This window comes from Colobus angolensis, unplaced genomic scaffold, assembly GCF_000951035.1.
Source record: "Colobus angolensis palliatus isolate OR3802 unplaced genomic scaffold, Cang.pa_1.0 Scaffold131, whole genome shotgun sequence".
Classification (NCBI taxonomy): Eukaryota; Metazoa; Chordata; class Mammalia; order Primates; family Cercopithecidae; genus Colobus; species Colobus angolensis.
Window position 1 is genome coordinate 4,102,169 of NW_012114364.1, and position 11,602 is coordinate 4,113,770.

General features: G+C 33.7%; 1 protein-coding gene across 2 annotated transcripts in view; it reads left to right on the forward strand.

Moving 5' to 3' along the window:
- Nucleotides 1-11,602, forward strand: part of PTPRQ (protein tyrosine phosphatase, receptor type, Q) — a 238,997-nt gene that overhangs the window by 161,461 nt on the left and 65,934 nt on the right. For both annotated transcript variants that reach the window (XM_011934111.1, XM_011934113.1), the window contains 2 exons: nt 4,236-4,357; nt 9,634-9,820. In XM_011934111.1, coding sequence (XP_011789501.1) covers nt 4,236-4,357; nt 9,634-9,820 — 309 coding nt within the window. The remainder of the gene's footprint in view (nt 1-4,235; nt 4,358-9,633; nt 9,821-11,602) is intronic.

The following is an 11,602-nucleotide window of genomic DNA, read 5'->3' on the forward strand; positions in this document are numbered from 1 at the left end:
ATTCCCTCACCTCCTTCAAACATTTGTTTAAATGTTATCTGCTTAGTGAGGCATGTGCTGACCACTGTGTTTAAAATGGTAACACCCTTAAGCATTCTCATTCCAACTCACTGGGCTTCAGCTTCACTGTGGTCCTTGTTATTCTTCAGACATACCAGGCGAAATCCTGCCTCAGTGTCTTCATGCGGGCCATTCTCCTCCTGGACACTCTTTCTCCAAACAGTATTCCCTCACCTCCTTCAAACATTTGTTTAAATGTTATCTGCTTAGTGAGGCATGTGCTGACCACTGTGTTTAAAATGGTAACACCCTTAAGCATCCTCATTCCCATGACCTTGTCTCATTTTTCACCATGGTACATAAGACTTCCTAGCATGGTATATAATTTACTTGTGTATTATATATTCATTGATTTATATTTTTCTAATATATACTATTTGTCTCTCAATTGCATTAAAATAGAAGTTCCACGGTCTTTGTCTCTTTGGTTCTCTTCTCTATTCCCAGCACTTCCAAAGTCCTGGCATATCATAAGTGTTCAGTAAACTGTTACTAAATGAAAAAGGTTAAACAGTAGAAGCTTTATGGATGGATCAAAAGCTACCTTGATCACCTGTATGGGATTTTTGTCCTCCTAGTGCCTAGCACATATTAATTGCTTAATAAATATTTATTCATTCAATGAACCCATAAGTTTATTCTGAAAGCCAACTGAACATTTGATTATAATAAAGACAAGGGGACTCTAAAATATTTTCCTGTTTTATACCACTTGAAATGTGTGGCCGGTCAGAAAATCGTTTCTCTCCACACTGGTTCTTACAGAGCTGGAAGTCAAATTTTGCAAAAAACATTAATAATAAAGGAGCCTTAATACATTTATTCATAGCTCATATTCCATCCCCTTTTATAGAGTCAGAGGCAGAAGAGAGGCCATTGAAACCCACAAAGCATCTTATATTTATGTTTTTCAAAGCAATGAATTATGCTGATGGCGGGAGACCTCTTATAGCTCTCATCTGTTACGTATAATTACCTAAATGAATTAGGCTACAATTTGAGGCGGTTTTCCTAGGATCATAAGCTAGCAGTAAAAAGAATGAAAATGTCTGTTTATGCAGGGTATGTGTATGATTCCTTGATACCTTAGTTGTTGGAGAAACTGTGTACCCAATTCTGTCTTCATCGTTAGCACCTCTTAGCTCATCAGATCCTTGAATCCTGGAGCATCCTTTCTTCACCCTCTCCCCTGGATGTTTTCTTGGCAATATAAAACTGGATCTTTGAGTAAGGGGTGTCAATGTTCAGATTATTGCACAGTTTTCAGAAGTACAAATAGGAAGAGTATCTTTGTCACTCCAAAGGTATTTGTTCACTGAAACTTCTTTAAATGTATTTTCTAGATTCCTGCATGGTTACATTCAAGTACTATTATTAAAATATGTCAATGCTATTATTAAAATATTTTTGGATTGAATTGTGCACCTAAATTTCATAGACGTAATGTTATGTGCCTAAGAAATATATTCTAAATATCAATTACTTATTCATAGTTTAAAGATTGTCACCACTATTAATCTCTTAGTCTGTTTTGTGTTGTTATAACAAAGTATCAGAGACTTGGTAATTTGTAAGAACAGACATTTGTTTTCTCATAGTTCTGGAAGCTGGGAGGTCCAAGATGAAGGCGCAGACAGATTTGCTTATCTGGTGAGGGTTACACCCTCTGGAGGGGAGGAATGCATGAACTCACACAGTGGAAAGCAGAAGGGCAAGCTATCCAAATGCTTCATGAAGCCTCTCTTACAAGGACCTTAATCCCATTCACCATGGGAGGCATTCTCATGATGTACTCACCTCATATAGGCCCCACCTCTTCCTACCATCCCATTGGCCGTTGCATTTCAACATCTAAATTTTGGAGGGGACACATTCAAATGATAGTAACATCTTATACCTATCTGGTATTGAAATAAACCTTTTGACTCTCTTCAGAACACGTGATTCACTTGAACCAGATATACTACCCATATTTATACCATCCCAACTTTTATCTGCAATTTAAAAACAAGGACAAAACTTTCTCCATTCTGATCCTATTTGCCTCATTCCAAGCTCATCTTTCCATTTGCCAGGTAGGCATCTCAGATTTCTGGAGGTTCTCAAACTCAACAAATCCAAATCCAAATTTATCATCTCCTACCATAGTCTTACCCCACCAAAATCAGTGTATGTTCCCGAATGAGATGGTGTGAACTGTCAAAATTCACCCATATTAATGCATGAATTAGCTGCTACTACTTTCTCTATCTCAATTTGCACCCACATCAAATTATTCCCCGAGTTCTTCTTATTAATCTTCTATAGTGACTCTAGGTTTCATCTCCTCCTATCTATCCCTTTTGTCACTATTCTTATTTGGGATCTCATGTCTTACTTGGCTTTTTGGAAAGAGCTTATCTATATTCAGTGTGCTTCAGATAACTTTTTCATAGCTACCTGAGTTGTCTTCCTAAATCAATGGAAAAATAATTCCTTTCTCAAAAACCTCAGTGGAATCCCACTATTTAAAGAATAAACTCCAAATTCTTTTACATAACAATCAAGTACTCTCTAGCTTAATTCCTAAATTACTGCTTGGGATTGTTCATTTTTATTCCTTCATAAATACTGGTCTCTCTGTAATAGTTCTGTTTCTTGGATTTAGGGATTCTGAATCATTTTTTGTACCATGAATCCTTTTGGAAATCTGGTGAAGTTTATTGACTCCTTCCTAGAGTAATATTTTTTTTTTACTTGTAAATAATAACATTACCAAGATAAGCAATTCTACATCAATACAACTCTGTCTGTGGATCCTGTTGTTTACGTCTTTGTGACTTTTCTATGATCTTTCCCTTATCATAGAAGTGCCCCTAACCCTGCTGTATCCTTCGCATCTATCAAGGCCTAGTGCAATTCCCACCTTCACAGTGCATCTTTACCTTGCAACCCTGCCCCATCTGTATCATTGCTTTGCTCTCTCATTGTAGATTATATGTTACTTATTTCTATTTATCCTTTATCTTTATCTTTTATGACATCTTGATAATTGACAACAATGTGGCAAATACTGAACTAGTCATTTTTACATACTTTGTTTTCATAATTCCTTTTAAAGCACTATAAAATATTCATATGATGGGGAAACTGAGGTCCAAACATTTTGGTGTTTGACCAAGATCATACAACTTGTATTCTTGCTAGATTATGAATTATTTGAGGAAAGGAATATTTTATCTTCCTGATTATATCTCCTAAGGATCTATGGGATAGTACTTTCTCAATAATGTTTGCCCATATGTATTTAAAAATTGAAAATACTGGGAAATACTTATCTCCCATTATTTAATACCATTAGAACTGACTAGGGGCCCCAGAAGAACAGAAGTGTGTGCAGCAGTGTTCTTAGGTTAATGTCTGTGTGAAATTAACTGTGGCTAAATCTTTCCCTGCATACTGTTATCTCTCCTAATTCCTAGTGGCTTCACAGATGGAAATTGTACACATAAGGATTTTAAACAGAAACATTTTTAAGATATTGTCTCTTGTTTTGCATTACTGAAAAAATAACAAAGTAGGACAAATTAAGAAAGTAGAACAAATTAAAGAATTTAATTGGAATCATGAGGAATTCAAGAAATATTTGAAGATTGCATTTCTAATAATAGATCAGAACAATTGACTAACGCTTTCATATTCTCCGCCCTTAGTGAAAACAATAAAATCAACTCAATTTACATTTGTAAAACAATATATGTATACTTTCATTATACCAGTTTTAATTTTCAACTGTGCTTCTCTATTTCTCTGTAGTCAAATACTACATTTCTGCAATGGTTTTCTTAAAACAGCATTGCTAGGTTAACTGTTTCAAAAGAAAAATATTTATTTGTTTAAAAAGGTTTACTTTAGCAATAGTAATGCTTTCCTTTCAAAGTATTATTTCAAGTTTTAAAATAATGTACTTATGATTTTAATTAATTAAGTTTTCATGTGGAAGTTGTTCACGTAGAGTAACTAATTTTAAATAATTGGATCTTTTTATTTGGTAATGCCTTTAGCACTCTGTGAAGTATAAATTAATGTAAAATTAATTCATTATGACTATCCATTTTTCATGGTCTTTTCTATTATTATACTGTAGCAAGTGCTAATTCTAATGTAGCGAGATAATTGATTTTCTATTGTCGTAGCTCCAGATGGTCCTCCTGAAAATGTTCACGTAGTAGCAACATCACCTTTTAGCATCAGCATAAGCTGGAGTGAACCTGCTGTCATTACTGGACCAACATATTATCTGATTGATGTCAAATCGGTAAGGCATGTCTTAACCTTCTGTAAAAGTCAGTATAAAATGGTTAGTAATACAAGATTTGGAACCAGACTATTTGAATTTGAATTTTGGCTCTGTTAGACACTAGGAAAATTACTTTACTTGTTTGTGTTTCAATGTCTATATCTGTAAAGATTAATAATAGTAAACAGGGTATGAGGACTGAATCAGTTAACATGCATAAAGAACTTGGAACATTACCTGACACATGATAAATGCTCAATAAATATAAAATATTAGTAACAATATTATCATATTTATTATCAGCATATAGAATATCTATATATAGTATGTGTATATACACACACACAAGTGGTTGAATTGGTAGTAATACAAAGATCTGGTTTACATACAGTAGAAAGTGATTCATAATACAAAATGAGAAGAGAGAAGGCATTAGGAGAAATATCTTCCAGATAAAATAACATCAGAACTAAGTCTTGAAAAATAAGTGAAGCAGAGCATAAAAGGTAAATGGGAATAGGGGTATAAAAAGGTAAGCCTCATTCAAGAAAAATCAAGTCTTTTGGCAATTCCAGGTCATAGCATTTTAAAAAAAAGTTCTAAGAGATGAGGCTAGATCTGGAGGCCGACTATATAACAAGTTACAGAGTTAGGGTTTTATGTTAAGGGCAGTGGGGTGCCAGTTGGTGATACAGATTTCTACTGTATAGGATAGGTATGGTTGCAGTGTAGAGGACAGACTTAGAGCAGCATGGGAATGTAAAATCAGGCAAGGAGACAGGAAACTATAAAAGGTCAAGGAAAGAGAACAGAGGAAATGTAACAAGAAAATAGAATGAAAAATAATCTAAATCTATAGAATTTGGTGAAAAATCAACTAACTCATGATGGTGAGCAAGTAGGATAATTAAGGATGATTGTAAGTTATATGACATAAGATTATGAGGAGGGACAGATCTGTAGAGGAAAAGAATGAGTTCAGTTTAGACACACTGAGTTTGAAATATGTGGCAGTTCTCCTGGTCAATACAGACATTGGCAGTATTAAATATGGATCTGGAGCTCAGGAGAGAAATTCTGGATTTGCAGATTTGGGAAATGTTAGTATTTAGAAGATAGTCAAAATTATAGGAGTGAATGAGATTCACCATGGAATGTGCAAAGATAACAACCTAAAGATAGCATCCTGGGGAATATCAATACTTGAATAAGAGGCCACTGAAGAGACTGAATGGGAGTAGATAGTCATTTAGACGGAACTCCAGGCATGAAAGTCAAACCCTGCATGTAAGATAGGATGCTCAATGATGTCGATAATGCAGAACTGTTAGCCAGAGTAAAGACTGGAAGTATTTCCTTTGCACCCTGCTTGGGTTTTGCTGAGCCTGTTGGACACAGTTTTCTAATAGCATCTTATTCATTAAATTGGATAACACTGTTATTTCTCCTCCTTTCTCTCTGCCTCTGTCTCTTGTCCAACTTTAACATTTTATCATGTCTTTGTAGTATTCCTTAAAAGGAGATATAATACTTCTATCTCAAAAGACCTGTCATCATTAAAATAAAATTTGAAGAATTATTGATGTATTTGTTCTTCAATTCAGTCTCTAATTTCTGTTCCTTTTGCAGAGCATGTTTGTGAAGATTTTAGTATGTAATTAGCCAAAAATAATTAGCATGAATGATGAATGCCCTGGGAATATGCGTTAAAAACAAATTATAAAATGATAAAGTTTTATTCTGTCAAATGAAAGGCACTTTATTAATGAAAATAGTTCTCCCTGGGAAATTCTGCTTAAAGGAAGAAAAAAAAATCATATTAAGAAGTGATTTTGTAATCTTATTTTTGTAGTCTTCTTGCTGAGTTTCAAAGTGAGCAAGGGAAAGAGAGTAGAATGGGAAGATAACGAATATTTTAATTGCTTATTTTATACAAGTTACATGTTCGTCTCTTCCTATGCATTATCTTATTGTATGTTATCTAGCAATATTTTGATGTAAACATTATTACCTTCATTTTGCACAAAAGAAATCTGAAGCACAGAGACGGTGAATAACTTCTCACAGACTGAAGACTTGGCCAAAACTATCAGATTGACAATGGCTTGACAGGAGAAAGGGAAGGTCATTAAATAGAAAATAAAATTTGCCAACATAAATATAGCCTTACCAAAACTCCTTTAGATCAACAATAGCAAGAACAGATTCAGACAGAACCTAGTAATTCAGTTTCTTTAGGATTCTTGGAATTAAGTAGAAGCATTTCCTTCCTTCCTTCCTTCCTTCCTTCCTTCCTTCCTTCCTTCCTTCCTTCCTTCCTTCCTTCCTTCCTCTCTCCCTTACTTCCTTCCTTCCTCACACATTTTAAAATACTTCCAATGTACCAGAACTGTGCTAGACGCTGGATATGTAGAAGTGAACAACTCTGATAAAGCATGTCTGCAGCTCATTTCATTAATATATAATTATCAACATTCAAGAATCATTGGTTCCCAGACTAAGGAAGAATACATAGCACTGCACTTGGAACTTATTGTGCAGCCTGTCTTCTACAAAATACTAGCCACACAGATAAAACTCTTAACTTTAAAAGTGTAAACAAAAGTTGTCATTCTTAATAAAGATATATTATAAGAAAACTTTATAAAATATAAATATCATCCTAGATGATTCTGCTGGAGATTAATGCATTTGTGGTGATTTTCACTGTTCTTTTTATTCTTTCACTGAACAAATTGTTATGAGTAGCTTCTGTTCATCAAGACAAGGATGAAAAACATAAAGCTCTGCTGTCAAGTAGCTCACACCCTAGCGGTACAAACTGGAATAGAAACAGCTAATTATAGAGTTTGAGGTATGAAGTTTTGTGGGGAATATAAGCTAACAAAGTAATTATAGTTCCTGTTATGGGGGACATAGAAGATAAAGGAGACTTCACACAGCAGGTTAAATATATTCGGGGACTTGATGAATGAATAGGGGTACATCAGATGGGAAAGGGTGGAGGCAGGGTAGAAAGACAAGAAAAAATAGGAAGTGGGGCAGGAAGAGGAGAAACAGAGTCTAATTGCTGATAATGTATATAAAGTCACACTTCAAAAATGATGAAAGACATTTTATAATAATAGATTATCAAGTACAGTATGAGCAAACAAACTTGGAATTGATTGAAGGAAAATGAGTCAAAAAGATGTGATTTCAGTCCTGGGTAAGTGGACAAGTAGTAGTTAACAACAACAAAGGTGTAGTAGGTTTAATAAAGAAAGGTAATAATGATCTTTTTTACTGCCACATTTGAGGACTGATAATTCCTTTCATATTTTGTTAAATATTTTTAAAGATATAATATATGCATGCCATGTCATATTTTTATGGTTTGATATTCGTTATCTATTGTTTTAATGGAAGGCATTGGAAGAATAATAATTTATAAATAGTTAAATTTGTAAGATCAAACCCAGTGACCTTGTGGAAGTGTAGAATGCTATGGACTCTTGAAAGACCTGGACTCAAATCCTACTTCTGCTTCTAAGTAATCCTGAGGAGGTCACCTCACCTCTACAAAATCAGAATTCAAATAGCTATAATAGACAAGTGACATGAACCAGTAGTCAAAGTGAAGCCAATTGAGTGGGATTCCAATGAACGGGACCCAGGCTCCTTTACAGAGGTCAACAGTTCCCATCTCCACACCTCTCAATAGTATTTTTTTCAGCATGAAATTAAGCCTAGTCATAAGGGAAATTCCAAAAAGCGTATTTTTATGTGATATTTAAATGTTAACAACTAGTTAAATACACATTTTCTGCCAGTGGCATATATTCCTGATCAATAGGATTCCTGTGCTGATTTGTTTTTCTTCCATTTTCAAGAAGTGGGGTATTTCTGTCCACTGCTCTGTCTTAAGGTGGGAATGATCTATTTGACTGTATGCAACAATAGTATTATTTATATCATCCTTTTACTATGTTTCTTTTTTCTTTTATAGCAACATCTTTTTTAAAAAATTGAGTTAATTTTATTTATATTACCTCAGAAAACATCTCTATAAATGAGTTTCCAGGACAACATTTACAACATAGTTATACCATATGCAGATCAATAAGTGTGTTTCATATTATTAATAAAATATGTTCTTAGCAAAGAACATTAAAAGAATACATTGAACCAACCAAACAAACAAATAAAAAATATTTCAAAGTTATGAGGGCGGGTCAAGTTGAAAATGGAGTTAATAGTGTTCACTGTGTATAAAACCTGGTTTTAAGTGTTTCAATTAAGGTACCTGAGAGTAGTATGTATGATAGGATTTTGAATTTTCTCATGGTTATCTTGGGAAAAGCCCTTGAGCAAGTTTAGCTATGCTTAATATCTGGAATGAGTAGGCCAGAACCTCCATAAAGGACAGACTATGTTTGAACAAATCATATAGCTACGTTTCATATGCCTAAAGACACTTATTTATGCACATTAATAATTATGACATCCATGATTATTATCCAGTGCTATGCATAGTGCAAAATCAGGGTTTTTCAAACTGCAGCCATCATCAGCATTTTTAAATGAGCTGTAATAAAATTAAAAAGAGCAGAAAAGATCAAAGTATACTACAGAAAGATGGTGCATTTCTGGAAAATGTATTACAGTCGTAAGATACATATATATTTTATATCTGTCAGTCTTATCTTCTGAATTATGTTACAAAGAGTGTCTCCTTTTGTGGGTAATGGTGAAAACAATATTGAAATCTATGTGCCAGCTACTTTAGACCTGTTCTTTTTAAATCTCAATGAAACACTGTAAATAGATGTTATTAGCCCAATGTTACAGGGATTGAAAGACTAGACTGTGTAGGTGGTTTCTCAAATACTACAGGAGCTATAAGTGGCCAATCTGGGATTTGAACCCTGTGTGATTAGGTACCAAAACCTCTATGCTTTTTTCTACAAAATATTGGAGTCAAAAGTAGAGTTTCATTGACTGCAAAGATGATTTTTGTTTATTTATTTAATGGGTTGGTTAATCATGGTTGTCTGGTTGGACTTTTTTCTTTTAATTTCAACTGTTGAGATAATTAATAATTCGTAAACTGTTATAATAGCACCTTAGACTTCCCAGGGTAATCTGATTGTAAAATAAATAAATTAAAATTTATCTAGATAAATACTGATTGTAAAATAAATAAATTAAAATTTATCTAGATAAATATATCTCATGTAGCTTTGTATTATTATGTTTTGGTGACTTAGATCTCAAGTGCTGCTTCCTTCATTTTTACTTATATTTTCCTATAGGTAGATAATGATGAATTTAATATATCCTTCATCAAGTCAAATGAAGAAAATAAAACCATAGAAATTAAAGATTTAGAAATATTCACAAGGTATTCTGTAGTGATCACTGCATTTACTGGGAACATTAGTGCTGCATATGTAGAAGGGAAGTCAAGTGCTAAAGTGATTGTTACTACTTTAGAATCAGGTAAGGAGAATTTCTCAACCTTGCTAAAAATTGACTGAGATTTAGCTGGCTTTCTTACAGTTCCTTACACTCCACCAAAAAAATATATGTGTTATGAGAAGTTTTTAAAGCATATAAACAAAAAAATTAGTGACTCTCTGCAACTGACAAAAAGGAAGCTTTCTATTTATATTTTTGAGGTAAAGAGGAGTTATGTAGAATATTCAATCCCTGTAAATACAGAAACAGATTAAAGGTATCCAGTTACGTTTCTTTGCACTTATTTAATCTGCTAGTTGTTTCAGAAATTGAGTAAGCTTGCCTTAAGAGATAATATTCCCAACTGTCTATATCCAATAACACTGAAACTAAAATTTTATTTCAATTATTTCTGTCCAATTATTTGAGTGAATATTAAACTTGTAATACTCTGTGAGTATTAAATAATCTGGAATTCAAAAGTAGAATCCATCTCACATTTATCACAACTGTTATCTTCACTTAGTCAAGTAATATATGTCTTCTTATATAACTCTTTGCTAAATGTCAGAATCCATACAGATTTCCTCAAGTTCTTATGAACAGGGTCTGAATGAATAATAAGACTGTAACCAATAACAAATAAATCTGGAAAGTCAACATCCCAGAACTTGCTTGCCCCATCCTCCTTCAGACTCCTGATGTTCTTTGCCACCAGCTATATCATTGGAAAGAGCAGATAAAGGGATATGTTGCTATAGTTTATTTATTGCTATCTGTAAGGTAAGTATAGGAGGTAAAATTTTTTACAGCTAGTTTTTTCATTACATTATATTCTCTATGCATTTTGTCTGTAAAGTTATGGTTCAAAAGTAAAAGGTAAATTTTATCATCAGCATCCTAAAGTTCCATTTGTTCCTCTTTGGCTGCCAAGTATCACAGGTATCCATTTTCTGATTATGCTTTTTATTTCTCAATCCCTCCTACCCATGAGGAAAGATATGATGAATGTACTCACATTTATACAATAAAACATTGTTTGTCAAACCTTAATGTGCTATCTGTTTCAAGGATATCACAATTTAATACATTTTTACTAAATCTCTGAGAGTAAAATTTTACATGTATAACCAAAAATTTGGGGGGTAGGAAGTTTTTTACAACATTGAGAGAATTCCTTTGCTTATCTAACTTAAAATCACATCCTAAATTTAGAGAAATATCTCATAAGAAAATATATTTATGATATAGCATAAAAACGTATAGCAACAAATGCAAAAATATCTCTCTTGAACCAACTTAACCTACTTAGTATGGAAGACTATAACTATTTCAAGTTGATCAAAATAGATATAGTCATTCAATCAGTCACTTACATAAAGAACACTAATTATGTTATGCACCAAGAAGTAGCTACTATATTCATAAAATAACTTTTATCCTCATGCATATTTTAATAATGTATTGATGCTTAGCTTGTCATATGTTAAGGTGTTATTTATCTAAAATAAACTAAAATATTTATACTATAGAAAGAACTCTTAAAACCCAGCAATTAAAAAAAAAATCCAGTTAGAAAATTGACAGAAGACTTGGGAGGCCGAGGGGGGCGGATCACGAGGTCAGGAGATCAAGACCATTCTGGCTAACACGGTGAAACCCTGTCTGTACTACAAATACAAAAAATTAGCCTGGCGTGGTGGCGGGCGCCTGTAGTCCCAGCTACTCGGAAGGCTGAGGCAGGAGAATGGCGTGAACCGGAAGGCGGAGCCTGCAGTGAGCCAAGATCGCGCCACTGCACTCCAGCCTGGGCGACAAAGCGAG